Genomic DNA, 27927 nt, shown 5'->3' with positions numbered 1-27927 from the left:
AAATAAACAAATAAATGAATAAACCCTACAACTGACTTCCTACATGTGCAGAACTATTAAGAAGAGCTGGGTCTCTCAAGGTTGTCCTGTGGATTTGGAGGTAACCTGTTCCTTGGTCTAGCCTTAGGGATAGTGGCATCAAAACTTGCAGCATTTTTAGTCCAGAGAAAATCCTCTGCTAAGAACTGTCCCCGCATTCCCAAGCCCCATGGGCAGCTAGTGTCCAGTAGAGGTACCCTTGTCTGTCCCCTTGGCTCTTTCCCCACACAGCCTCTGCATCAACAAGTGAGCCTCAAGCCTATGCACCCCATGGGTCTGGTGCACTGGTTCTGATTGCATTTAGGTTCCTTTGGATTTATGATTAATTTGGTACTTAACGTTGAAAAAAATTTTTATGTTAAAATAGGCTATAGCCAAGCATCAGTGGCTCACGCCTTTGAACCTAGCTACTCAGGAAGCAGGTATCAGGAGAACTGCAGTTCGAAGCCAGCCTGGGCAAACTGTAGTTTGGGACTCGCCTCCACCTTTGTAGTTGTGCCAAATTCACTCAGTTTAATAAGATGAGAAAAAATGTGAAATGTGAGGTATGATTCATTATCTGTTAACTCTTGATTAATTGAATGAAATTCCCCTAGCTTATTAATGTGAGAATTTATCAAGACGTATATATGCAAGATATGTAAAAATCAAGAAATTCTTTATAGGGGCTGCATTCTCTTTGACAGTATCATGTAAAATATATATGGGTAGTAAAATGAAGGAATAGAAAGATTCATTTGAAAGAGAACAGTAATATTTATTGAGAAACAAAGGAAAACTAAATTCGCGCAAAGCTTTTTCAGTGGCTACCACTAACACTGAGTCCCAAGTCCCCTCTTTGCCCTCAGCCACAGCCCAACCTAATGGGAACTCAGTCAGCAGGGTCAGAGGAGACTCCTAGGGCACTCAGAATCAAGCACTCAGCATCTGGGAGTCAGGTGCCTTTTGTGATCTGGCTGCATTTTGAGCAGGGGCGCCTCTGTCCTGACCTCCTGAACCAGGCACATTGCTCTGCCAGTCTTCATTCTTGTGTTTTCGCGAGTGGGAGATATGTATGTGGGGCTGGTTATGACAATACTTCCCTGTCTCCACAGGAGGAAGAAGGCGAGGATGGTGACCTGCCTTCTGGCCCACTGGGGGCGAGTCACAAGATGCCTTCTGCCCCAGCCTGGCACCACTTCCCACCCCGCTATGTGGACATGGGCTGTGCTGGGCTGCGGGATGCCCATGAGGAGAACCCTGAGAGCATCCTGGATGAGCATGTGCAGCGAGTCATGAGGACGCCTGGCTGCCAGTCACCTGGGCCAGGCCACCGCTCTCCTGACAGTGGGCATGTGGCCAAGATGGCCGTGCTGGGGGGTATGGCCTCAGGGCATGGGAAGCATGTGCCCAAGTCTGGGGTGAAGCTGGATTCAGCTGGCCTGCACCACCATAGGCACGTCCACCACCATGTTCACCACAGCGCAGCTAGGCCCAAGGACCAGGTGGAGGCCGAGGCCACCCGCAGAGTCCAGGGCAGCTTTGCATGGGGCCCGGAGTCACACAGCCACACTAAGCCTCGCAGCTACTCAGACAGCACGGGTGCCACCCCCAGTGCTGGGGACCTGGCCTTTGGGTGAGTTTTGTGCCAACCCAACCTTGTACAGTAAGAGTAATGGTGTCTTTGTATCTGAGCTTTGGTCATGAACGTGTTTTAGAGAAAGACCAGCATACAAGACCATGTCCCTGTGGAGTAAAAGTTGCAGGAAAAGCCGGGCACTAGTGGCTCATGCCTGTAATCCTAGCTACTAAGGAGGATCGCAGTTTAAGGCCAGCCCGTGCAAATAATTCGAGACACCCTTTCTCAAATACCCACACAAAAAAGGACTGGTGGAGTGGCTCACATGGTAGAGCACCTACCTAGCAAGCATGAGGCATGAGTTCAAACCCCAGCACCTCCCAAAAAAACATCTCAGAACGGGAGCAGGAGGAGGGCCCAGCCATGGCCCAGTCTGGGTGGAATGGGGCCAGCTGAGCCCTGATGTGGGAGGTTAAGGTCAGGGCCTTTGAGCTCCTTTCACTAACTCTTTCTGAAGTGTTTGTCTGTGTGGGTTTGTCTTGTGCTGTAATCAGCACAGCTCTCCCAGTTTGTCAAAGACAACACAAACCCCTGATGGCAGACATTCACAGAGGTCTCCACAGTAGGGTGCAGGCCCTTCCATTGGGGCTTGAGGGCTCAGGAGGCAGCGTGGAATGCCAGGGTGACTTTCCAGGCCGTACTGTTATAGGGGGAAGGCAGGTATGCCCTCCAAAAGAAATACCAAGAAAGCCGACTCTGGGAAGAACACCAGTGCCGAGGTACCAGGCACTGCAGAGGACGCTGAGAAGAACCAGAAGATCATGCAGTGGATCATTGAGGGGGAGAAGGAGATCAGTAGGCACCGAAAGACTGGCCATGGGTGAGTACACAGCCCAGAACCTGCCCTGCTCAGGTGGGTTCCTCCCACCACAGCCTGCCATCCCCCACCCCAGAGCACCTGGTGGCCCTGGTCTCAGAGGGGGAGGGCCCTTGTTCTCTTGCCTCCAATACCACTGCTCTCTGGAGATTATTTCTGGCTTCTGGGTCACACATCACGTGAGAGTTCTTGTCACCTGGGAAGTTACATAAGCGAGCCGCCGTGGGAGAGCCTTCTGCCCTCACACCTGCTCATCCCCAGTCCTGAGGGGCAGAGGCTTTTCTGGGTGTATAGAGCAAGGGCTCAGGGCCAGTCCCACACAGAGTGGCTCTACGGATGTCATCTTACCTGTCTTGTCCCCTGTCCGTCTGTGCCTATACTTGGTCCCGGTGCAACAGAGGAAGTGCCACCCCTGTGTTATTCTTGGGTGACCAGAAGCAGGTATACTACCTCAGTCCCAAACTCTCCTGGTGTGCCACATGCACCCCATACTTTGCCCTCCACATGCTGGAGGTGAGAGTGGTGTCTGTCTGTGGGAAGGGAGAGCAAGAGAGGCATCTCGGCAACACCACCCTGTCTTTTTATAGCCACAAAGCCTCTCCTTGGGAGACCCTGTAGGAGGCTTCCATCTAAGCCCTGGTTGAAGTGAGGAGGGAGCTCTTGACTTCTGAATTTGTCTCTTCTAGGTTTTCTTTTTTCTTCTATTTTCTTTTTTTGAGATGGGGCTATGTAGCCCAGGCTGGCCTTGAACTCTTTATGCTGGGATTAGAAAGGCATGTGCTACCACACCAGCTTTTTTTATAAGGAATGGACTCTATTCCAATTGTTCCATGTGAACCTGGGGTTTCTAGTGGTTGAAAAAGGAATGTACACACACAGTCTGGGTAGGGTGCCGCTTGTAGGTGGGCATTCCAGATGAGGGTCCAAGGACTTTGTGCTGCTGTCCTGCCGGGGCTTTAAATAAACATCAAACACCAATAAGGAATAGTCTCCCCAGGCCTAGTGGCTCATGCCTTTAATCCTAGCTACTTGAGAAGCTGAGATTGGGAGGATTGCAGTTCAAGGGCAGCCCAAGCAAATACTTCTCAAGGCCAAAGTAACCAGAGCAAAATGGACTGGAGGTGGGACTCAAGTGGTAAAGTGCTTGCTTTGCAAGTGTAAAGCCCTGAGTTCAAACATCATGCCCAGCAAAAAACACAGCAAAACACTGGCTTGTCTTCTGGGCTCCCTGTCTCTGTTTTGGGGCTGTGCCTGTCTTAGGGTGCTGAGCCTCCACCATGGCCAGGAGGCTGGGATCTCCACTGGGCTCCATTCAGGTGTTGAGTGATAGGATACTACAGATGGAAAACATATTCCCAGGGTTTATAACCAGGGAAAGACTGTGAAATAATGTTAAGTTGTACAAAGCAGAGACAGTTACATGGTTTTTTTTTTTTTCCCTATTTTCTGACAGTTTTGTTAAATATTTGTAATGGAAGGGAATATATCAATATACCAAGACTGGTTATTTCTAAATTATGATACTGTGGACTATGTGTATTTTTCTTTAAATTTCCTGTACGTGCCAGGTTCTCCACCATGAACATACACTTTAATTTTGTTTGTTTTTTTTTTTCTCCATGCTGAGAGGATAGAACCCAGAACTTGTTAGGCAAGCACTCTACCATTTAAGAACATCCCCAACCCCAAAATTTTTTAAAAAACAGTAAAAATGGTAACTTTAGAAAAAGTCTGAAACTGGAGGCATGGCTCATGAAACCGCTAGTTCAAATCCCAGTACCACCAAAAAAAAGAAAGGAAAAGAAAAAGTTTGTATATAGTATATACAGTTTATATTTCAGCAAAGCTGCAAAAAATAAACTACAGAAAAAGAAACCTGCACTTGGGCACGATGTCACATGCTTGTAATCCCAGCACTTGGGAGGCCAGCCTGAGCAACTTAATAAAATATTAGGAAAGGGCTGAGGATGTAGTTCAGTGGTAGAGTACTTGCCTAGCATGCTCAAGGTCCTTATTAGAGCCCCCAGTAACACAGAAAAAAAAAATCTGTAAGAAAGGAAGAGACAAAACTGAGTGGCCGTGGCTCATGCCTGTAATCCTAGCTATGCAAAAGGCAGGGATCAGGAGGATCGTGGTTCAAAGCCAGCCCGGGCAAACAGTTTACAAGACCCTGTCTTGGAAAAACCTATCACTAAAAAGGGCTGACAGAGTGGCTCAAGCAGTAAGAGTGCCTGCCTAGCAAGTGAGGCCCTGAGTTCAAACCCCAGTGTTGCAAAAAAAAAAAAGGAAAAGACATGTCTGTGTGAGGTCTGAGGAGGCTTACGTGACTTCATGGTTGGAAATGGACACACCTGGCTTCTCACATTGCTCAGGCTTTGTTCTTGCTCCCCAAGGTCTTCTGGGATGAGGAAGCAGCAGGCCCATGAGAGCTCCAGACCCTTGTCTATTGAGCGTCCTGGAGCTGTGCACCCTTGGGTTAGCGCACAGCTCCGGAACTCTGTTCAGCCCTCTCACCTCTTCATTCAAGACCCCACGATGCCCCCCAACCCAGCACCCAACCCCCTGACACAGCTGGAAGAAGCCCGCAGGCGTCTGGAGGAGGAGGAGAAGAGAGCCAGCAAGCTGCCCTCCAAGCAGAGGTAGGACCACAGCACAAGGTGACCTCAGAATGGGCCCAAGGCTGGAGAACTACAGAGGGTCCCTTCCACTAATAATCAGAGTGAGGTGGCCCTGGATAGGGCCTGGGACAGTTAATGTCCTCACTGCCCTTCTTGGAGGAGGAGGAGGAGGAGGGAATCATTTGTACAGCTCATGGCTGGGCTTGTACAGGAGGCTGTGTAGTCCCAGCATGGAAGGGATGGGATAGCCAAGCATGTGATCAGATGACCAACAGGTACTAGCAGTCTAGGCTCAGTGGCGAGTGTTCTGGGGCATCCTGGCCCCTTAGTTGACAGCCACAGCAGCATAATAGCCCTGAAGTGTGCACAGATGTAGAACTTCTCTGGAGACTCAAGCCCCCAGCCTTCCTCCCTCTGTCCTCCTTAGCCAAACTCTGTTCTGTTCCCTAGGGAAGCATATTCTGCCCCCTTTTAGATGGCAGCATTTTCTCCCCAGGACAGAATATGGCTTCTCTGGCTTTGAGGCCAGTTTCCTGGATGTTCTGGCTAACTGAAATTACGGATGGATCGAGGTCTTGGCAAGGGTCCTAGAAATGAAGACCCAGTCCCTGGGACCATGGTCACACAAGGGCCACTGTTCCCCTCAGAAGTCACTGGCTCCTCTCATCCAGCTTAATCATGTAGGAACTGGAGTTCAAACCCACTTTTCCAGGTCATTGCTGTTCATGAGTCCAGGGCCTGTGTCTGACAGACTGTGTTGCCCTGGTCTGTATCAGTGTTGGTATGGATCCCTTCTGAAGGTACACATGCCTCAGGAAGCCTGCATGTGTCCTTTGGTCATTGAAGGTCTTCATGGATCCATACCTGGCTCTGAGTCTGCAGCAGCTGTGGGGCTCAGAATGGGTCACAGCTAATTTGAACCTAAGGGACCACTTTGTCACTGGCCGTGACACCCTGTGCTCTTCTTTTGCCTGCTCAGTGCAGGAAACATCTCCTGTGCTGAGATACTGCGTGTGCTTGGTGAGGTCTGGGACCTGGTGGGGTCTGGGACCTGGCAGGGCATCATGTGAGCCTGGAAAGGGTTGTGCCCTCTCTTCCTGCTGGCACCCAGCAGTCCTCACATAATGACAGGTGCAGTTTTCTCCTTCTGGCCAGTGGCACCAACCGAGCCGCAAGAACATTCTGGGCCTGTGTTTTGGGGGCCTGGTCTGCTATGAGGTTGCAGCTGGTGCCTGTAGCATCTGCATGTGTGGGAAATCCAGAGTTGTTGTCTGTCCAGGGACCGGGAGCTTTTGTGAGCAACTGCAGGCTCCTGGGGCAGAGATCCCACCCTCCCACACCAGACAGTGGTGTGCTGGGCCCTGAGACTTTAGGTCCTGCCCAGGCAGGTCAGAGTAAAAGCCAAGTCAGTCACCCCAGCAGTGTATATGGACAGGGTTCACATGGGTAGGCCTCAGTTGCATTATATGGGTCCCCAAGGGACAGACAGAGCTGTTGCCATATCATCCTCAGAAAGTTCATACCAGAGAACTGCATAGGAAGAGCCACACCTCAGTGAGGCAGCCACAGACAGGGTCTTTCCAGAAGTCTCTGCAATGTGGAGAAATCACAGCAGAGAGATGAACAGACAGCTTCTGGCACCCAGATCAGCAGTTCCCCAGTGTGTTCCAGGGAACCCAGATAACAAAGGTGGGTCCTCTGGACTGGGCTACATCTGTTGTCAGGCCTCCTGACTCCACAAGGACTAGATGTCTTGCCCTCCTCACACGAGTATGAACCCTTAATGGGTGGGTCCTACAGCCCCTGCTCGTGTTCCCATTGATCAGTGTCCCACAGCGCTGGCTACAGCCCCCTCCCCATTGACGTGGGTTGTTCCCTAGGTATGTGCAGGCGGTCATGCAGCGGGGACGCGCCTGTGTCAGGCCAGCGTGCACGCCGGTGCTGAGCGTGGTGCCAGCCGTGTCGGACTTGGAGCTCTCCGAGACAGAGTACGTGCGCCCCAAGGGTCCTCCTGGTACCGCCAACCTGGCCCAGCCCCAAGCCAAGTTCCAAGGTGTAGCAACTGCCCTGGGATGTGAGCTCTGGCACTGTGCCTGGAGGCACTGGGACTGGAAAAGTCCTGCTGGGTCTGGGCCTCTCTCCTGTCCCATCAGAAGAGATACTGACCAGTGTGATGACATGTGACCCACAGACCTGAGTGGCAGTGCACACAAGCATCACAGCTTGCCCTTTATCCTGCCACTGCCCTCTTGAGCTTTCCAGCCAGGCCTAGGACTCTCAAGGGTCCACAGTCCTGCATAGGGTCAGCTGTTGTTTGGTCCCCTTGAAGTGGCACCAGAGCCTTAGATACTCTGACCTCCAACAGGTTTTGGACAGTGCAACTACTTGGACATACATGGGTAGTGTGGACACTGCTGACCACTCTTCCTGTGCTTCTAAGGCAGGAGGATTGGGTCCCCCAGAGCCCCTTAGGTCTTGCTGAACTGACCCAGAGCAAACTCTGTGAGCAGGGTGCTGTGTGATCAGGGCCTCTGCTCCACAGTGCTCCTCAAACTACCTCCCTGTGTGCTAGAGAAGCAGACCCCAGGTCAGCACATCTCTGACAGTCTCCAGTGGGCTCCCAGGACCCAGTGCTTGGGGACAGTCCAAGGAAGCAGGTGCATAGAAGCCTGGTGTGTGAGGTGGATCGTCATCCACCAAGGTGGTCCACTTAGCTGGGCCAAGGAAGAGATGTCCTCACACAAGGCTTTCCTGCTGTGAGGAATGTTCTGGAAACTTCCAGTGTGCTCAAGGGTCAGATCCTGCTTGGCCTGGGGCAGCTTCTGGTTTGGTCAGAGGATTTGGGAGCACAGGGGACACAGCCTGTCATCCAGATGCACAGCCACCACAGCACTTTGAGGACCTGGGCAGGAAGCAGCTCTGGCCTTACACCTGCTCTGGAGAGCCAGCTGGCCTGGCCTGTGGAGCATTCACTTTAGCTCTGCACGCACTTCTAATGAGACTGACCAGGGTACAGGTAGGCAGATGGCCCACACTGCCACCGTGGAGGTAGGGCTGCATAGGCTCAGTTGCCTGACCTGGCTATTGTGAGAAACTGCGCTTCCTCTTCGTGTGGTCAGGTGGGGAGTGCCCCCGCCCACCCCGCCAGCCAGACCCAAGGTCATGTTTACGGATGAGCATTCATGCAGGGTCTCCAGGGCCACATGGATGGGTGGCAGGGCCTGTGGACAGACACTATGTTGCTGAGTGAGGTGCTCACTCTGGGGCTTCCCTGTCCTCTGGTGGCAACCAGGGGAAGAGGAGCACTTCTTAATACCATGGTCTGAGCACAGTGTCTACCTCTGTCTCTGCCCCAGGACAAAGTCACAGAAGAAGGCAGGTGGCGGGAGCATCCAGCAGTGTGACAGCATTGTTGTGGCCTACTACTTCTGTGGGGAGCCCATTCCATACCGGACCCTGGTTAGGGGCCGTGCAGTCACCTTGGGCCAGTTCAAGGAGCTGCTGACCAAGAAGGGGAGCTACAGGTGAGAGGAAGGGCTGGAATTCTGGGGCCTCAGAAGTGCCTCTGCAAGGGACACTGTTGGCCAGTGTGGAAGGGAGACTGTTTGCCCTGTTTCCTACTTCATTTAGGCCCTACGTGCCTTTTTTTTTTTTTAAACTAAAGGTTTATTTTAGTATAGCAGATACATTTCTTCCCATGTAGGAAGATTCCAGTACTTGTCCTTAAGCCCACTTCTCCCAGCCTTGGGTGTTGCCTACTTCTCCATGCTGGGCACATGGGGAGCACACACTGTCAGGGCCTCATCGTAGAGCTAGGGAAACAGGCTCAAATAGGTCCACTTGCTGGTTTGACCTGGTTTGACCTGGGTTGGCCTTAGCTCCCACCTCACCTGAGCTGGGCCCATGAGGCTCCTGTAGCCCTATGGAGAGCACTAGATGTCCTAAGTGTGTCCTGATCTGATAGTCTGACAGAACCTACTGTGTTGAGCCCAGGGTGGGTTCAGAGTGGTTTCCTCTGTCCATGTACTCACCACAAAACTGCCCCTGAGTATACTGGTTGCTGGAGGAGAGCCAGGGCTAGGCACCGTGGCCTCTGCTTAGCCCAAGTCCATCGCCACCCACTCCTTCCTGCAACACCAGAGGCCAGGGCCATGGTAAGGGTTTCAGGGTTGTGCAGCACTGTAAACTCCTGACTCCAAGATGAGTCTGGGTTCACCCCATAGGTGGCAACCACACTTGATCACTGTAGCCCCATCTAGGAAACAGACGCCAGGCAGAACCAAGCTCTCAGGCCGTGGGAATGTCCATGTAGAACCTCCAGGGTGACAGAGGCAGGTAGCCCTCTGGAGCTGGCTCCCCTTGACAACCTCTGGGTTTTTCTATTTCTAGATACTACTTCAAGAAAGTGAGTGATGAGTTTGACTGCGGTGTGGTATTTGAGGAAGTGCGCGAGGACGAGGCTGTCCTGCCCGTCTTTGAGGAGAAAATCATCGGCAAGGTGGAGAAGGTGGACTGAGTGGGAGGTGCCATGCCCAGGGTCCACCATTTCAGTGCACAGCCATCACAGCCAAGTGGACGGCCTTGTACTCAGGAGCCTGGTGTGAAGGGACAACACAGGACTGTGTGTCACATCTGCACAGACACGGGTCCTGGGGAAGGCCCAGGTGTGCTGCATGCACCTCAGTCTCTCTGGGTGTGGACAGAGTGGGTCCCTCTGAGTGGTCCCACAGGCTTCTCATTGAAGAGGGAGCGCCACCCACCCCACAGAAGTACTCAGAGCTTCCCACTCAGCAGAGCAGCCCACCAGGAACCGCCCTCATGACTTCTAGCGGCCCCTGCTACTGAATGCAGGGCTGACCCACGGACACCTCACCCTGGGTTCACATACCAAGTTCTCTTCTCCCTCTGCAACTCACTCTCTATACCTGGTTGGGCCCGGGCCTGGGTGCAGAGGGCCCTGTGGCGGCCTCTGTAAATTGTACATGTCACCGAGTGCCTTCAACACAGCTGTCTCTTGCCTGCCACTGTGTGAATTTGGCGAGGGAGTGCCGCCAGCCCTCCTCTGCCTTTCTCCAGCAGGTTGGCCCATCCCTCCTTTGTAAGAGCCCATGTAAATATGTACATTTCTCAGGCTAGGGCCAGCAGGGGGCTGCCCTGAGTCCATTTTTCATGCAATGACTTGTACAATTATCTTTTCAAAGGTACTTGGATAATGAAATAAAAGAGTTTTTGAACCTGATTTGGCTATGGGATACACCTGTATGTGGCTGGTGAGGCCTAGCTTTCATCGAGTCTAGCAGTCACGGAGTCACACTGGCCCACCAAGGACCTGTGTATTGTGTAGATGAGGGCCCACAGAGAGGGCAGTCTGAGCTGCACCGCCCATGTGCTCCCCTGTCTACCCAGGTGGGCCCCACACCCAGACAGCCAGGGGAGCCCACTTAGGGCCTGGGCCCCATCCAAGAAGGAACAGACCCCAGAAGGCTGAGACTGGGCCAAAAGACCAGGTGCCAGGCTGCTCAGACCAACAGTTAGGGTTGCTCAGAACCACACAGAGTGTAGGACACAGTCTTTATTCACAGCACACAGCTCTCTCCAGCATCAGGGAGACCGACTATGCCTGATGTGGGGCAGCTACAGCTCCTCCTTGGGCGCCACAGTGGAGTTGGCCAGTGGCTCCTAGACAGGGTTACAGATGCCCAGTTCAGAGCCCTGCCCTTGGCCCTCCCCTGCCCGCCCTGCCTGGAGAGGACCTATCCGCATGCTAGGAGGTGGTCATCCTTGAGTCTAGTAACCCCAAAACGGAGCACCCACCAGGAAGGGGGCCTCAGGCTCCTCCTCAGGCTCCTCTTCAGGCTCCTCCTCAGGCAGCTCACCCCCACTATCCAGGAACTTGGAAAAGGTCTCCAGGTCCCTGGTGCTTCTGTATTCAATCACCTGAGGAGGAACAGCAGGGCCTGAGGTCATGCCCTGTCTACAGCCTGAACAGAGCACCATCTGCTGTCTCCCTAGCCCACCCCCCTTACCTTCCGATCAGGCCCCGCAGGGAAGAACTTGAGGGTGGGGAAACCATGTATTGTGAAGGCCTCCAGCTCGTTGACTGTGGCATCCAGCTCAGCGATGGTTATGTCCTCATGGTCCTTGTACCTCTCAGCCAGCGCTTCCCAGGCTGGAGCCATCTCCTTGCAGTGACTGCACCATGGGGCATCTGGGGAGGGATCGGTGTCAGGTCCGGCCAGCTGGGACCTCCCCGCTCTCAGCCCCCAGCCACCTACCTACCACCCTCAGCACTCACAGAATTTGACAAACACATTCTTATTCTCATCAAAAGCCACCTGCTCAAAATTCTTGGCCACGAGTGTCTTGACCGGCCGCTGGTCCCAGTCAGGGGGCAATTCCTGGCTCAGGAGGTAGGGCTTGGGGGAGCAACAAGAGCTCTGTGGCGTCAGCGTCCTAGGGCAGTTGCTCCCACCTCCCTCCCTCTACCCTGGAGGTGGACACTGAAGCAACAGACCTTGACTTCACCGTGGAGGACCGCATGGCAGAAGGCAGCCACAGAAGCTGCAGTGACAGGCCCCTCGCCTGCTGGCGCATACTTCTTGGTGGTCTCAACATTGATCAAGCGTAGGGTGGGGGCCTCATCAGCCTCGAGGCCAAAGTACTGCAGCACGTGGTCATTGTCAGCAGCCACGTCCACCACCACAAACAGTACCTGCCCCCGGAATGGGGGAGCAGCCTCCCTGAAGCCTGCCAAGAGCTCCCGATGGGAGGCCAGTGTCTGGTTCACAAATAGCAGCAGGTGGTTGAGGATCCTGGCGGCGAAGATCTTGGGAGATGTCTGCAGGAGTGGGGTGCTTGTGACTCCCAAAGGCCCCAACCCTAGAGCCCCCGGCCTGTACCTGCAGTCCCACTCACCTGTCTGTTGAACTCTGTAACCAGGTGCATGCTGTGGGTGACGAGGAAGCGAGACAGATCCCCCAGGTCCAGGCCGAGATCTTCGTCTACCGGAAAGTCGGCCCGCCCCTCGTCGAACTAGACACCAGGACGGTCAGCAGGAGGCACAGCCCTGATCCCAGCTCCCACCTCACCTGCCACCTACCTTCTTGAAAAGGACCACAGTGTCCTTGGTGATGCCAAACTTCTGAAAGAGCTGCGACTGGTCAGTGAGGCCAAAGGTCATGTCCAGAACTTCACGGGCCAAGGCCAGGAAAGTGAGCACATCCTCGTCCTGCAGGTCCTAGGGGCCCAGCCCTGTGAGGCTAGAGTATGCCACCAGCGCTGCCCCACTCCTCACCCCGCATCCAGCTTACCTGAAAGAAGCCAATGACCACCACATCCCCGGCATCCATCAGTGCCTGGACGCCCTCCTCGTCCTCCAGCCGTGTGGCGCTGGGCCCCACCCGCCTCCTCAGCCACTCAACGATGCCCTCGGCCTTCTGAGGCCCTGTGGAGAGCCTGCTCAGCCCAGGCCCGACCCTGGTCCCACCACCCAGGCCACGCTCGCTCCACACCTGTGTACTCCTCCGGGTTCGTGCGGCTCCCATCACGGAAGAATTTGAGTGTGGGGTACTGTGTCACATCAAACTCTTCGGTCAGCTCTGGCTCTGCAGGCCCGTCCACCTTGGCCAGCGTGACTGCGGCCGACTCGGCTGCTAGCAAGGCAGCTGCCTTGCTGTACTCAGGGGCCAGTGCCTGGCAGTGGCCACACCACGGGGCGTCTGGGGAACGAGGCTGTGAGTGCACAAGGCCTCTACAGATCCAGTGGCAGCCCCTCCCTTCCCAGTAGGAAGCAAGAGTGTTCTCTTCACACCCTGTTTCAGGGGTCCACCCTGGGTCTTGGCCACAAGCCAGACAACACAGAGACTCTCAAGGACCCTGGGCTCAGGTTGCAGGCACAGCAAGGTTTGGGAGAATTTGACAAGAATCCTGCTTCAGGGTGCAAAGCCACTTGAGGCTGGCCAGCCAGGAATGGTTTTAACATTTGAAAAGGGTTGTAAGAAGCCACAGAAGCATATGCCACAGGTACCACAGCCTGGACACTGAAGACTTTGTCACCAGCCACTTGGAGAAGTGACCTCCAAAGCAGTGACATCAGTGTGCAGCTACAGCTCGCAGAGGAGGGTGTGGTTGTCCTCGTGTCCCCTGGGTGTCTCCAGGCCCGATGTCTACTCAGGCTGGAGCCCCTGCCCGGCCTAGCTCAGCCCCAGGGCTCCCTGTTCAGGACCCGTCAAAGGGAGCCTGGGATTCAGGCAGCAGAATGGCAGCAGGGAAGATCCCCGAGATGAGGGGGCAGGGACTTGAGCCCCTGGATGTTTCATATGGTCCCCAAACCCTGTAGCCCAAGCACTCACAGAACTCCACCAGCAGGGCTGCGTGCTCCTGCAGGGCCAAGCTGAGGGTGTGGTGGCTCAGGACCAAGACCCCATCCTCCTTGGGAACTTCCTCTCCAGGGAGCTCCTCAGAAAGCTCCCCCGAGGGGCCCTCAGGTTCCTGTCCCTGTGGGCCTGAGGCCCCCAGCAGGAGCAGCAGCAGCAGCACAGGCAGGAGCTGGTCGTTCATGGCGGTGCTGGGTCCTGAAGGCTGGGGCAGATAAGGGGACTGGGGACCAAGCAGCAACAGCCACGTGGCACGTGGCACCTGGCTGGGTCTCAGGGAAGATAAAGCCCGAGAGGCGCCCCCTCGCTCAGGGGCGGAGGGAGGCAGAAAGAGGCAACACGAGGACGGAGAGACAGGGTGATATTTAATGGGACTGTCAGGGTGCCAGGCGAGAGGGCAGGACAGAGCAGGTGGGGGTCTGGTCACTGGCTGGGGGTCTGGGGAATGCTTGGGAGTCCCTGTGCAGCAACTGACAGAGGTGGGGGACATGGGCCCCAAGCGGGCTTCAGTCCTTCCAGTCCTGGCCGACGTGGAGGCCCCACTCCCAGGACAGGTGGTCCGTCCTGTCATCATCAGTGAAGAGGGACCTGACGACATAGGGGCCCCGAACCAGCATGCCCCTCGGTGCCTCCTCCACCGGCGTCACAAATTCGTACTCCTGGGCCCTGGGGCCGTAGCTGCCCACCATGTAGACAGCCTTATCCACTGCGGGAGGGGAGGGTGTCAGGGGCTGCCCTCCGCCGCCCACCTTCCTTCCCCTCCCAGGCTGCCCTTCACGCTGCCCTCACCGCGCAGGCCCCGGCGGTAGGTGTGATGCAGACACTTCAGGCCACTGACGATCTCCTTGTTGACCTGAGGGAAGGAGGGTGGGTGTTAAGGGGCTCCTCAGGGAGGCTGGGCCACGTCTGGCTCCCCCACTGCAGCTGCCCTCACCTTGAAGGTGATCTTCACTTTGTAATCAACGCCTTCCTTTAGGACAAACACCTGGTTTTTCACTGCAGCCAGGTCCCCTGTGGGGTAACGGCAGGTACGGTCTGAACTACTGGGATGGGCCAGACACTGCCCCAGGAGCCCCCGGATTGGAAGCGGTGCCCATGAAGTGGTGGTGATGGGCCCAAGACCTGGGACAGGGTACAGGGGTCCTAAGGTCTCCACTCCAAAGATAGATTTGTGGTCTACAGGAGGAAGTTACCTGTGAGGTCCATGGTGATGGGCCCTGGAGCCTGCTCAGATATCAGCGTCAGCCTGGTCACCTGCACGTTGGGCAGGCTGGGGTCTGAGGAGAAATATTGTCCACAGGGTGCCCCACCCGGTCCCACCCCACCACATCCACCTGGTTGCAGCCCTCCAGGCCCAGGGTCCAGGCCCATACCCACTGCAGGTGGCAGAGTCCCCAGCAGTGCCTGCTTGTACTTGGCCAGACTCTCATCCTCTGGGTCCAGCTCCCAGATTTCCAGCATGCTCTTCTTTCCTGGTGCCTGGTACTCCGGCAGGGCTTCATCCAGCACCTCCTCTCCTGGGGTTGGCCCACCTTCCTTGTCAGCCAGGAGGACTGGGCGTTGGGGAAGGTGCGTGAGCAGTTACCACCAGCTGAACCTCCCACAGCCCAAAGGAGCTAAAGAACCAGCTGACGGGGCTTGGAGAGAGGGTGGTCAAGGACAGCTCTGAAGATGCACAGTGGCCCACGCCTGGCCTCTTCAGGAGGGGCCCTGGCAGCTGGAAAAGGCTCCCAAGTGTCATCCCTGGAGGCACCAGCTTGCTTCTGGTCAGCTCTCCATTCAGGGCCGCTCCCTGATGCTGAGGGCAAAGGTGGAGGAATGGAGACCCCAAGGGACTACGGGCTACTGGCTGAGAGTGATAGCCCTGGGTCCTCCAGGGGCTCCCCAGCTCTGTGCTCTTCCCATAATGCCGTGGGCCCCTCCCATGGTGCCTCAGGTTGGGGTCTCCAGAGCCCCTTCAGGGTGCCTTGGGGCAGGGGTCTCCCCGAGCCCCTGCCACTGCCCTCCAGCCTCAGAATGGTGAAGAGCTGGCGCCTCAGCCCCACCTAAGGAAGAGACCCCTGCGTCCTCGGCTCCACATACACTCCTCCACTCTTGGCTCCCTTCCCTGTGAGGGTCGCGTCTGAATGAAGCCCCCATCCCTGGTCAGATGCTGGCTGGGATCCGCGCCGCGAGGTCCCCACGCGCCCCCAAAGTTGACGCGGGGAGGGACCCCCACCCGCGCCACCCCCGCAAGCCCCCAGCGCACGTGGCCGCCGCCCGACCCGGCCGCTCACCTCGGGCGCACAGCGCCAGCCGGAGCAGCTCCAGCAGCTGCGCCCCCAGCTCGCACGCGTCCAGGCCCAGCATGGTGGCCGCGGCCCGCCGCGGAGCCGCCGCCCGCTCGGCTCAGCCCCGGCGCGACTGCGGTGAGCTCATCCCGGCCGGGAGCGCCCCCCGCGCCCAGCGCCGCGCCCGCGCCGCGCGCCCCCAGCCGCTCCGCGGACCCCGCGCAGCCCGCAGAGACGCGCGTGTCGCCCGCACGGCGCCGGCACTGGGTCGTCCCCGCCGCGCCCAGACGCGCTTGCCAAGGCTGCGGTCGCGGTCCCGCCGCCGCCCGCCCCGGCTCAGGGCCGCCACACCCCTGTGGGGAGTCTGGGGTCCCCCGGGAGCCCCTTGGGCGGGGTGGGTGGGACCGGGACGCCAAGTGGAGCAGGTGCACCGCCCCCACGTCCCCGGGCTCTCATTATCAGCAGGAGGCGAGGCGCGGGCCACACCTGGGGCCCAGCAGCCCTCCACCTGCCCCTTCCCATCCCCCCGCCCCAGCCTGTCTGGGCAGAGGGGACTCTTGGGGCTGGCTAACTTCAGGCAGGGTCAGGCAGCACCCTAGGGGTCTATGATCATCAACACCGAGGGCCATGCTGGGCTGGGAGGGACTGTTGTGCCCTCAGGCTGAGCGGCAGTCTGGGCCACACCGTAACAGATGTTTATTGATGTCCTGAATGCTGGTGGGGGTGGGGAGGGATGTGTTCTGCAGGGGCCTGGGAACCCAGACAGTTCCCAAAGCCCCTGTGGGGGAGAAAAGGACACTGAAGAAAACAGGGAGGGGTGCTGAGAGGGTTCTTGGTCTTGGCACCTAAAGAAACCTGAGGATAGGGTGGGGATGGGGGATTATGAATCAAGGAAGATGACAGGATGAGCAGGGCCTTAGACTGGGGATAGCTGGACCAAAGGCCTGGGTCTGTGTAAAGGAAGCTGTGGGAAAGCACCAGCCTGAGTGTCCTCTTAAACATCCTTGCCTCATCCCCATTTCTGGGGATACCCAGGAGTCAGATCCTCCCTTGTCTACAGGGCCCTTTGTCTGAGCAGAAGGCCAGCATTGGGGCTGGGTCCTCACCTCACCGCAATCTTTCCAAAGCGAGATCCTGCAAGGGAAGCCCGGATGTCCTGGATACCCATCCTTGCTGGTCTTTCCCTGAAGGAAGCAAAGGTGATTAGGTCACTGGACTCCAAGCTGGGGACAGCTCCAGCTGCTAATGGCCTTCCACCTCGGCGGATGCCTACTCATCCAGAGAGGGTAGTCAGCTATGGGGCCAATCTAACCTTGTCTGTGGGGGCAGGTGAGCTAGTATCTACGGGAGAGGGTACCGAGGGTGGAGCAGGATTCCCCTCCAGCCCCCACTCCCTCTGCCCCAGCAACTCCTAGACCTGGCCTTAGCAGCAATGGAAATGGACTCAGATGTCCATGTTTGGAGGTTCCTGGTTCAAGGCCACCCCCAACCCCAACTGAATAGGGAAGAGAAGCAAAGGATATTCTATCTCCAAGAAAGAAGAAAAGCCCCATTATACCTCTTAAAAATGGGTCAGTGATTCATTAAACATCCCTGCCTTATCCCCTTTATGCCCACTGAGGCCTAAAGAACCTGGACATAGCTGGGGGAGTCTGGGGTAGGCGTGGCCAAGCTGTTAGAGGAGGGACCAAAACTGCCTGGACTGGTGTCCCTGAGTCCAGAGGCTGCTGCTGAATTTGGGAGGGGGAAATGTTGAGATCCTCATCCCCAGCAAAACCCCCTCCCAAGGTCTAAGGGCACCCTGGCCAGGGTCTTTGCCTATTCTCCAACTGGCCCACTCAGGCCCTGTGCACCTGAGGGGAAGTGAGCCATCCAAACTCCTCTCAGATTCAGGAGACCCCTGGTCAGGGACCCACAGCAGATGAGGGATGTGCCAGGTCACACATTCCCAGAAGTGTCAATCTCTCCACAGTGCTGAGCCATTGTAGAAACACCAAACACGGTTGCCTACGACCTCAGACTGCTAGAGTCACAATGTGCCACAGGACCTGGCACAAGGACTGCAACCTATGACACCACACAGGCCATGCATGGTGCCCCATGTTCACAGGGGACACCTCCTAGGGCAGCTAAACGCCATCCTGACCCCTCAGCACAGACTACAGTTGGTCCCTGAGGGCAGCACACAGGCTAAGGGACGGGCTACCAAGGCCCTAATGTGCTCTGGCTCGCAAGGCTCTGCGATGGCAGCCCATCTTGCCGGGGCTCCGCCATCAGGTGCGCAATTCCCTGGAATCAACACTGGGGCCAGGCCAGGACCGGGCCTGAGAGGCTCGTGGGGCGACTCGGCCCCGCGGCACGGAGGGTTAAACCCTGGCAGGCAAGGCAGGCGCGGGGCGGGGCGGCTCGGACATCCGCCATGGCCATGGCCGCTGGCCGCGCATCCAACGTACGGTGCCCCCGCGTGCAGAGGCCACACCTCAGCAAGGTGGGCTGGGGTCAACAGCATGTATGCATGGGGGAGAGAGCGGGAGAGGGGATGCGGGAGCGCAGCGGATGCGTCCCAGGAACCGCAGTGGGGGAGGGGAGCGAGGGGGCCCGGGGACCCGGCCTCGCTGGTGCGCGCCTGTTGGTCCTGAGCTGACCCCAAGAACTTGGCTCCGTCCACCTCTTCCGCTCAGATGGAGCGGGTGGTCGTCAGCATGCAGGATCCAGACCAGGGCGTGAAGATGCGGACCCAGCGCCTGTTCATCGCCGTCATTCCCCACGCGGTGGCAGGTGAGGCGCGGGGGAGCCCCGCGGGGGGGTGGGGGAGTGGGGTGCGGGGGCTTCTGCCCACCCAGCCTCCCCCACACAGGCAGCGACGTAGTGGAGTGGCTGGTCCAGAAGTTCTGCATCTCCAAGGAGGGTGAGGGCGAGGGTGAGGGTGGGCCCTGCCTGGGTTGGGGAGGGCAGGCTTGGCTGAGCACTCACTCCTGCCCGCCCCCCTTGCAGAGGCCCTGCACCTGGGCACCCTCCTGACGCAGCATGGCTACATTTACCCGCTGCGTGATCCCCGAAGCCTGGCGCTCAGGCCAGATGAGACCCCCTACAGGTTCCAGGTCAGGCTCAATGGGGATCAAGGGGGACCCCTTGCCAGCCCACTTCTGTCCACCGAGACCAGGGCTGGTGCTGGTGGGGGCTCTTGGGAGCTCGCTGGGGAGCATAATGACAGCACTGGGCTGGTGATCCATGGCCCCCTCCCCAAAAGGCCTGGACTGGAAGTGTCCATGTGGGGAGAAGGATCAAGTTAGGGGACGGAGTTTGTTTCCCGGGGACTACATTGGACCCAGATAAAGGGCAATATCTGAAGAGGATTCTGCTGCTTCCTGGGCATCCTTGGGTTCCCACGAGACACAAGGAGACTGTGCTGGGTGTGAGGACAGGCATCATTGCACCTCAACATGTGTATGCAAGTCCCCTTCCTGCCCTCCCCAGCCATATCAGGGGCCCAGGCCCTACCCCAAGGTAGAACTGTGATTACATTCTTGGATTATCAAGTTCTCACTTCCCCCAACCCAAAGGGAAGTCTTAGGATGCCCAGAGCCAGCCCCTGGACAGGGCCCAGAGGGGTGAATTGGCCTCAGTCAGGTGGAGAGAATGGGCGGTAGTCAACTGAGCTTCCCCAGAGGGGGTAGAGTCAGGAGAGACACCCCTTGCCCGATCTAGTCTCTACAATTTAGGGAGAACTGTGAGGGCAGGTTGGTACCTAGGGTGGAGAATTCTCAGGAAGTCTTGGACACCCTTCTCCCTGCACCACACCAGACACCGTACTTCTGGACAAGCATTCTGTGGCCAGCTACTGAGCTGGACTATGGTGAGTAGGGAGGGTGTGGGGTCAGCCTGGGGACAAGTTCCCAGGACAGGTGGCCCCAGGGATCTGGGACAGGGTAGGGGCAGAGCTTGTCCCTCTGCAACTTGTTTCCTGTCCTTCCAGCCATCTACCTGGCCAAGAAGAACATCCAAAAACAGGGGGCCCTGGTGAACCATGAGAAGGTGGGACTCCAGCAGTCTGAGTTCAATCAGAGGAACCTAAGCCTCACCCCTTGCCCCAGAGCCTCACAGTTTTGCCCCAGAGCATACACCCAGACCCCAAGATAATGCACACACAGCACTCCCTGCATAGTCTCAGTTGGGGAGCCCAATCCCACCATGAAGGGGAATCTTAGGGTGACCAAAGGCAGGAAGGCAGCCCATGTAAAGGGCTCTAGAGTTGGCCTCAGTTCTAGGTAGAAAGATAGCCCCCACACACAACACTCACTCCCAGCAGACTTCCTGGGGAGGCGGAGGTGGAAGTTCATACCCCTGAGCTGGGCGTGAGAGGGGACACCCATGGAAGATCTTGCCACCCCCAGGAGCACTATGACCAGCTGCACAAGAAGATTAACCACACGTGGGACCTGGTAGTGATGCAGGCACGAGAGCAGCTGCGGTGAGACCCTGCCCTGTCCACACCCAGCGGACAATAAGTGCAGATGCTCAGGAAGCCCAGCTGTATGGACACAGCCATGACAGCCCCGGGACCAGGAACAGCTCATCTTAGGCTCTGCTGCCCGCCCAGGCCCAGGCCTGAGTGGAGGAGTGCTATGGAGGGCTCAGCTCCCCCAACCTCTGCCTACTCCTCCCAGGGCAGCTAAGCAGCGCAGGAAGGGGGACAGGCTGGTCATCGCGTGCCAGGAGCAGACATACTGGCTGGTGAACAGGCCCCCGGTGAGCCCCTTCTGGAGTAAGGGGGTGGGGGTCGCCTCCAGCAGCAGGGGTCAGTGTGCTTCCCATGAAAGGTCTCTCAAAACCTCCTACTTGAAGTTGTGGGAAGGATGTACTTTTCAGGGTACTGGAGGGTGACCAGGCAAAGTGTTCTTTTATGACGCAGAGGAGACATGATCAGGTCAGGACCATGGAACCAGCCAGCCTTCCTCTAGGGTTAAAGGAGGGGCACAGGGAGCCAATGTAAGGGCCCATGGGGGAGGGGAGGTGGCTGCTGAGCTCAGCTGCAGTTGGAGGCACTGGGTTTTGGGGACTGCTTCCTGGGAAGGGTGAGGTTCTGGCAGATGGCTTGAGGGCCCTCTACTATCTGAGAGACCCTTTAGGGGGTGGAGTGAGCAGAGAGAAGATGGAGGTCAGGACAAGGTCAGGACTCAGTTCCTGCGTACCTTAGGTCATCTTCCACAGCAAAGGGTGAAGGGTATTGGGGTCTGTGGGAAGGGGCCTTAGTGCCCTATATCTCATCTTTCTTCTGCAGCCCGGGGTCCTTAACGTTCTGGAACAGGGTCCAGAGAGGGGATCTTGCATGGCCCGTCAAATGCAGATGGTGAGCACTGGCAGAATCACTCCAGCCCCCCCGCCGCCATCCTGCAGAAGCACACATTGCTCTCCCCACCCCACCCAATGTGAGGGTCTTTGGGCTGCTCATCCACTCACCCACCCATCCTTTGACCTCACCCCAAATGCTCCTGATGCAGCCACTCCCCTGCTCTGATGTTGGTCTCATCCCCTCGTTTCCTACCCTCAGAGCATTGTCCTCTTTCCCCTCCCATCTGCTATCTTGGGTACAAGTAAGTGAAATGACCCCAAGGGAGGGGGTGCTCTTCCCCCAGGCCAGATGCATTAAGAGGGGTAGGGGTGACAAGCAGGACTATGTCCTGGGGGACCTGGGCCACAGCCACCTCTCTCTAGGGCCTCTGGAGGCCTCCAGACCAGAGGGAGCAAGACCAGGACAGACTTAGCAGCAGAGCCCTTTGCTCACATCAGTCCCACCCACACCCACACTCTAGAGCAGATCACGTGTGTCTCACTGATGGGCCTTCTTGCTAATTTCAGCCCTCTAACTCTTCTGTATATAAAGGCAATCAAAGATGTGGGACAAAAATCAGAAATCAGAGCATCCTCCACTTACAACTTCATACCCAGTGCTGGTTGTGGAGAATCAGGACCCTGGTCGGTCAGGCTACTGGGTTCAGCTTCTGCAGCCCAGCCATGAGGAGCTGTCTGGAGGGCTGCTGGGTTCTGAGTTAAACCTTTTCCTTCCCAGTGTGATCCCAGAAGTAGGATTTCTCCTGTATATGTTGTTAAAAAGAATAAATACATTTGAAAATATGACAAGTTAATCACAATTGGGGACCTTCAAGGCAACTTGAAGACCCTGGGGGTTCCATGGAACATTCTGAAAGCCATTGATGAAAGGCTTCAAGAGGCCTCCTAGGGTTAGGGTTAGACGATGGGTCTCTGAGGTTAGGGGGAGTCAGGGGGCTGTTTTCTGCTCAGTCCTGTGGGAGGTGGGGAGGTGGGATTTCCTGCCTTGTAACTATAGCTACCTGTGCCCTTCTAGACCCAGAGCTCGGATTTCTATAAACAGGAGGTAGGTCCTGGGTGAGGATGGAGTGGGGAGATGCCCATATCCAAACCCAGGTTCCAACTTGCAGCTCGATGTTGTAGATTGAGTGTTACAGGAAGGCGCTGGGCAGGACCCGGGTGAAGTCCTCTATCTGCCTTGAGGCGTGAGTGTGTGGGGGGACCCCCCAGCCCAGACTCTTTCTGGAGCCTCCTCACCTCTGAAACCTGTCTGCACTGGCCCCTGGCAACCCCAGGTACCTGAAGTTCAGCAGTCAGCGTGGCCCACATGACCCCATCATGTCAGGGTGTCTGCCCAGCAACCCCTGGATCACAGAGGACATTACCTACTGGGCCATGAATGCACCCACGTAAGCCCTGGGCATGAGCGTGACACTGCAAGTGTGTTTCCTACCTGGGGACTGGTATTAGGATCAGCATCCCAACCTGTCCCCTGCCTCCACCCCTCTTTTCCCAGGGTGGCTGCACCCACAAAGCTCAGAGTGGAGCGATGGGGCTTCAGCTTCCGGGAGCTCCTGGACGACCCTGTGGGGCGGGCCCACTTCATGGACTTTCTCCTAAAGGAGTTTAGTGGTGAGAAGTCCGCCTCCCTGCTTTGGCCCCATAAGGGACTCTGCTGCCTAGAACCCTTCCTCAGGTTTCCTGCCCAGCCAGTTGGGAGTCCCCAGCCCTGACTACTGCTCAGGATGGGCCCCTGACTTGATGCCTGGCCTCCAGCGGAAAACCTCAGCTTCTGGGAGGCGTGTGAGCAGCTTCGCTTTGGTGGACAAGCCCAGATACCCACCCTGGTGGACGCTGTGTACCAGTGAGTAGGATGGGGTGGGCACTGGTTGGCAGTCGGTCAGGCATGCCTAGCCTGGACCCACTGGTGCTGTCCCCGTGCCCAGGCAATTCTTGGCCCCCGGAGCTGCCCGATGGGTCAACATTGACAGCCAGACAATGGAGCGGACCCTAGAGGGGCTGCGTGAGCCCCACCGCTATGTTCTGGATGACGCACAACTGCACATCTACATGCTCATGAAGAAGGTGGGCAACAGCTCTGTCTCCACTCATTAGAGCCCTTCGGATTCATCTTCAGCTATCTGGCTTTTGTCAAGAACCCTTACTTCAGGGGGCAGGCGGTGTTTGTCATGTTCCTCATCAGAGCCATGCACGGCCTTCTACACTCAGTCCTGGTCTCATTAGACTGTAGTGTGGAGATGTTTCAACCCCACGGCTGTCTCCTTGTGTGTGGTTGCACACTTCCATGCACTCAAGTTGTCCAGAGTTAATGCTGATTAATCACTTTTAAGAATAATGATTTGGAGCCAGGCGCTGGTGGCTCACACCTGTAATCCTAGCTACTCAGGAGGCAGAGATCAAGGACGATCACGCTTTGAAGCTAGCCTAGGCAGATAGCTTGTGAGACACTATCTCAAAAAAAAAAAAAAATCACAAAAAAAGGGCTGGTGGAATGGTTCATGGTGAAGGCCTTGAGTTCAAACCCTGGTTACCCCCCCCACACACACACAAATATTGATTTGGAACTGACAGAGTGGCTCAAGTGGTAGAGGACCTGCCTAGTAAGTGTGAGGCCCTGTGTTCAAACCCTAGCACTCCCCCACACTGCAAAAAAAAATAGGAAAGAATAATGATTTGCACTGGTGGAGTTGCTCAAGTGTTAAGAGTTCCTGCCTAACAGTCATGAGGTCCTGAGTTCAAACCCCAGTACCACCAATAATAATGGTTTGGAGCCAGGAACAGTGGTGCACACCCATAATCCCTACTGCCTACTGGAGAGGCAGAGGCAGGGGGGGATCTTCAGTGCAAAGCCAGCCTGGACAAATTTAGGGAACCTGTTTCAAAAACAAAATGAGGGCTAGGAATGAGGCTCAGCTGGGACAGAGCTTGTGTGAGGTCCTGGATTCTGAATTCAATCTCCAGTACTGAAGGAAGAAAAAAAAGTTTGGACCCTTAATGCTGTCCAGAGTGCTCAGTGAGATTTGTATGTTAATCCCATCTTAAACTCACTAATTTCAACATATTCAATGGGTTTCTGTCCACAATCATTATTCATTTTTTGAGATAGGGTCTCATTTTGTCTGGGCTGGCCTTCAACTCCTGGATCATCCCATCCTCCCATCTCAGCTGAACAGCTGTGACTACAAGGTCAAGACACCTTGTCCACTTTTAGTCATTATTAAGCAGTGTGGCCACCTGCTCTCTGGTACATAGACTTGTCCTGCCCATACCTGGACTCTGCTTTGCCACAGGAAGCCCTAAGCCCTGGCCCTTTGCAGGGGTGGCATTTAAAAGTTCTAACCTGTGCACCAGAGGCGTTCCTTGTTCCTGGGATGCCAGCTTCCAGGCCTTTCAAGGAGCACAACTAAAAGTATGCATGTTTTATTTTGAGTGTTATCTTTTGGCGGTACTGGGGTTATTTTTAAGAGTTTCATTTTATGGCTAGGTCAGCCTGGATCTCATACTATTTATGCTTCCCGCCATAGAACGACAGGAGCATTGCCACCACACCCATCTTCTATTGGTTAAGATGAGGTTCTCAAACCTCAATCCTCTCCATCTCTGCTTCCCAAGTATCTAAGATCCTGGCTTGAACCACAGCATGTTTATTTAGAAAAAAAAATTGAGGCAGGTCCCACTATGTAACCCAATATGGCCTTGAACCCTGGATCTCTTGCTTCAGCCTCTTGCGTGCTGAGAATTCAGGCATGCCTCCTCGTGCCCTAATAGTATGCATGTTTTAGGTAAGATGCCATGGGATGGGCATGGTGGTACATGCCTGTAATCCTACATACTTGGGAGGCATAGGTTGGAGGATTAAAGTCCAGGCTGGTTGGGGCAAAAAAGCATGAGATCCTATCTGAAAAATAACTAATGCAAAAAGGGCTGGTGGTGTGGCTCAAGTGGTAGACCACCTGCCCAGCAAGCACAAAGCCCTGAATTCAATCCCCAGACCCAAAATAAGTATCAGGAGTGCACACTGGCACTTCCAATTTGCATTGAGGTTAGAGACTTCTCAGCCTCTTTGACCTGGGGCTTCTGCCTCCTCTCACCCATGATGAAACCTGGCTTCTGCAGGTGGTGATGCCATTGCTTTTCTCTCCTTACTTCTCCACCAAGCAGCACAGCACTGCCCTTCACTCCTCCGCCACTGAAAACTTAGTTTTTCCTTTTGTATGCATCCAACTCAATTTGCCTTGAATAGTTCTGCCACGCGTGACTTCTGCCACTCTACTTTCAATGTCTGGGAATTGCTTTGTGTGTATTATTGAAGATTGAACCCAGGGCTTGCATCACCTACTTAACTTGAATTAAGCCCTCAGTCCGTTGTTTTGTTTTTGAGATAAGGTCTCCATAACTTCCCTGGATAGCCTTGAACTTACTATCCTCCCACTTCTGCACCATCATGCCTGGTCTCTTTACTGGTAGTCCTGGGGTTTGAACTCAGGGCCTGACACTTTCTAGGCAGATGCTCTTACTGCTTGAGCGACTACACCAGCCCTTTTTGTGTTGCATATTTTCAACATAGGGTCTCACGAACTATTTGCTGGGGACTGGCTTTGAACCATGATTCTCTTGATCTCTGCCTCCTGAGCAGCTAGGATTTATAGATGTGAGCCATCAGCGCCCAGCATTATTTTTTAATTATGTAAAATATCTAGTTTCCAAGTTCAATCTATAGAGCAAGGCACACTTAAATAAATCTAGCTTATATCCTAGCCCCTCCTTTCCACTAGAGTTAATAATTCAAAATTTATTATTTCTCTTCCTTTGAAAATACAAGCAATGCTGGCCACAGGATCCTCTCTACTAACACTGTGCAGTTTGACCCCATATCCTTTCCCCCCTCTTTAGAGATATAGATACTCCGGCTTCTTACTCCTGGCTGTAGGTTCCACCTCCATGTGTGGACGCAGTACCTCTTGCCCATCTTTTGCTCTTATGGCCCACTGGGTCTGACCAACTTGGTTCGGGCAGGTCTGCAATGGTTGCTCCAACTACCATGTTCTTGAGGCCTATGCTTGGCTGGACCTGGCTAAGAGGTAAGGAGTAGAATAGGGAGCTGGATGTTGTCTCTTGCAGGACTCCTACCCGAGGTTCCTGAAGTCTGACACGTATAAGGGCCTGCTGACAGATGCTGTGATCCCACTAGAGACAAGGCGGAGGTGAGCCCAGGCAGTGCCCTGTGTCCACAGATGGTGAGGCCCCTGCAGAGGGGGGACAGGGCCCTCTAGCCACCTGCCCTCAGTCCCTTCTCACCCACAGAGCATTCCCATTCATGCGGAAGCCTTGGCATGCAAGCCCCAGCCTTGCTCTCCTTCCAACCTCTGAGGAGCCCACTGCAGCCAGCAGCCCTACAGGTGGTGATAGGAAGGCCTAGATGGAGCTCACCTCATTGCCTCTTGCCCTGCTGCCCCACACCCTGTGTGACTCTGGGGTCACACTTCCCTGAGCACTGCCGAGTCCCCAGCACTAATGTCCCAGTGCCCAGAGGTCCTAGTCACACCACAGTAAGGCAGAAGCCTCTCACCAGATAAACCCTCCCCTGTCCAGAAGGAAATGATCCAGCTGATTCCCAGGGAGGGAGTTCATTGGCTCAGGTTGGCTGGGGCAGGATCCGTCACAGGAAGAAGGGTGAGGCCAAGGCCCCTCAGATCACTGGCATTCTGTGGTCTTCAGTTCAGCATTGGGTGTCATTTAAGTTAGTCAGGTACACACACTTTTCATGTGAAGAGGAACCAAAGGTCTAGGGGTACCCTGCCTGTTCAGGAGAGCTCTGTCACCACCCCCGTGACCCTATTTCAACTGAGGACAGGTTGAGTGTCTTCTCACTAAGCAGACTGTGCCAGCAGGTACCACCTTCACCTGTTGCACATGGTGTCCTTTTCCATCTGGCCCTTGCTTCTATACCAGATTTGTACATAGGTGACTCCATGTTGTTGGCTTGACCATGATGCTCCCACTCGTGTGGTGGAGCTGGTACACAGTGTTCCTGTCCAAGCCATCCTTTGTGCCACTGTCATGATTCCCCCTCCCTGAAGTGCTCCCTGCCATCATGCCAGAAGTAGAATGAAGGTGCAGGCTGGCACCTTTCTTGATGCTGCCCCACCCACAGGGCTTGGCCCCACCCTCTTCTGCACAGAAATAAAACTTGGGCCCTTGCTCTGGGCCCATCCTGCCACGGGTCCAGCTTGTGGCCTGTATGCATGTGTGGTGTGCTGCTTGTGTGTGTTGTGTGAGGTGAGGGCGTGGTATATGTAATGTGGTAGGAAGCAAAGACCGATGGCATGGTTCAGGTGGGAAAGCACTCCTGTGGAGGGACCTGGCCTTCTCAGCTTCAGCTGGACCTCCGTACGCAGACTTGGGGAACAAGTGAAGAGACAGTGAAGCATAGTCTGTGCTTTGGCACCCAGGTAAGCAAGGTGTATGAGCACACCAACAGAGCCAGGAAGCTGTCAAGGGAGCTGTGGGGGGAGGGGCTCCCACCACTGACCCAAAGTCCCCTGGGGCGGTTGTGCTTAGCTGCTCTGTGGCCCCAGAACGACAGGGGGAAACACCACGGACAGAGCCCCAGTGTCCACGCGCACTCTGGGAGTAAGGGAGGGACATTCTGCTGGCACTTTAACTCTCGAACACAGGCTCCTTGTCTTCAGGTGACCTGTGGGGTGCACCTCCATCCACAGCTGACTCTGGGTCCTGGGGCAGCATCCTTTTGGGCTCTTGCAGCCCCAGGGGCAACTCCCCATTGCCCCCTGAAGGTTTTCACAAAGGCAACCTGTCCCCATGGCTCATCTGTGCT

At 55.6% G+C, this 27927-nt stretch overlaps 3 protein-coding genes across 8 annotated transcripts in view; 2 read left to right on the top strand and 1 right to left on the bottom strand.

The window, feature by feature from the left end:
• The window catches only part of Axin1 (axin 1), a 49276-nt gene extending 38945 nt beyond the window's left edge, over positions 1-10331 (top strand). Inside the window, exons 6-11 of one of the 2 annotated variants that reach the window (XM_020176799.2) lie at positions 1134-1654; positions 2307-2477; positions 4868-5113; positions 6973-7080; positions 8449-8616; positions 9482-10331. In XM_020176799.2, the coding sequence (XP_020032388.1) occupies positions 1134-1654; positions 2307-2477; positions 4868-5113; positions 6973-7080; positions 8449-8616; positions 9482-9608 (1341 nt within the window). In that variant the 3' untranslated portion in view covers positions 9609-10331. The remainder of the gene's footprint in view (positions 1-1133; positions 1655-2306; positions 2478-4867; positions 5114-6972; positions 7081-8448; positions 8617-9481) is intronic. The other variant, XM_074059955.1, reaches the window with a different exon arrangement.
• A 320-nt stretch (positions 10332-10651) lies between these two features.
• Positions 10652-14320, bottom strand: Pdia2 (protein disulfide isomerase family A member 2). The gene is made up of 11 exons (XM_020176254.2): positions 14257-14320; positions 13444-14173; positions 12604-12810; positions 12403-12536; positions 12192-12329; positions 12008-12124; positions 11607-11930; positions 11388-11508; positions 11119-11300; positions 10907-11029; positions 10652-10771 (listed from the first exon to the last, which is right to left on the bottom strand). Exons 2-11 carry the CDS (start codon positions 14063-14065, stop codon positions 10727-10729), a joined length of 2013 nt encoding a protein of 670 aa, XP_020031843.2. The 5' UTR covers positions 14066-14173; positions 14257-14320; the 3' UTR covers positions 10652-10726.
• A 2199-nt stretch (positions 14321-16519) lies between these two features.
• Rgs11 (regulator of G protein signaling 11) lies at positions 16520-27329 on the top strand. 5 transcript variants are annotated; one of them, XM_074060138.1, is made up of 17 exons: positions 16520-18225; positions 18419-18515; positions 18595-18645; positions 18732-18838; positions 19542-19593; positions 19714-19772; positions 20132-20208; positions 20405-20486; positions 21019-21087; positions 22105-22134; positions 22212-22273; positions 22364-22477; positions 22585-22700; positions 22845-22932; positions 23015-23153; positions 26211-26293; positions 26394-27328. In XM_074060138.1, exons 1-17 carry the CDS (start codon positions 18157-18159, stop codon positions 26506-26508), a joined length of 1410 nt encoding a protein of 469 aa, XP_073916239.1. In that variant the 5' UTR covers positions 16520-18156; the 3' UTR covers positions 26509-27328. The 5 variants fall into 5 exon arrangements, with proteins under 5 accessions (XP_073916239.1, XP_073916240.1, XP_073916241.1 ...); XM_074060139.1 differs by lacking the exon at positions 22105-22134 and having other exon boundaries at positions 26394-27329; XM_074060140.1 differs by lacking the exon at positions 18595-18645.
• The last annotated feature ends 598 nt before the right edge of the window (positions 27330-27927 follow it).

Source organism: Castor canadensis, chromosome 17 (assembly GCF_047511655.1).
Source record: "Castor canadensis chromosome 17, mCasCan1.hap1v2, whole genome shotgun sequence".
Taxonomy (NCBI): Eukaryota; Metazoa; Chordata; class Mammalia; order Rodentia; family Castoridae; genus Castor; species Castor canadensis.
This window is presented reverse-complemented; position numbering and strand designations above follow the sequence as displayed.

Coding starts and splice junctions, on each gene's coding strand:
- Rgs11 (XM_074060138.1), top strand. CDS start 18,157: ATGGCCATGGCCGCTGGCCGCGCATCCAACGTACGGTGCCCCCGCGTG. Junction 18,516..18,594: donor CATTCCCCACGCGGTGGCAG/GTGAGGCGCGGG, acceptor TCCCCCACACAG/GCAGCGACGTAGTGGAGTGG. Junction 22,701..22,844: donor TCTCCTAAAGGAGTTTAGTG/GTGAGAAGTCCG, acceptor CCTGGCCTCCAG/CGGAAAACCTCAGCTTCTGG.
- Pdia2 (XM_020176254.2), bottom strand. CDS start 14,065: ATGTCGTCAGGTCCCTCTTCACTGATGATGACAGGACGGACCACCTGT. Junction 11,030..11,118: donor CTGCGGGGCCTGATCGGAAG/GTAAGGGGGGTG, acceptor GTTCCTCCTCAG/GTGATTGAATACAGAAGCAC. Junction 10,772..10,906: donor AGCCTGAGGCCCCCTTCCTG/GTGGGTGCTCCG, acceptor AACCCTGTCTAG/GAGCCACTGGCCAACTCCAC.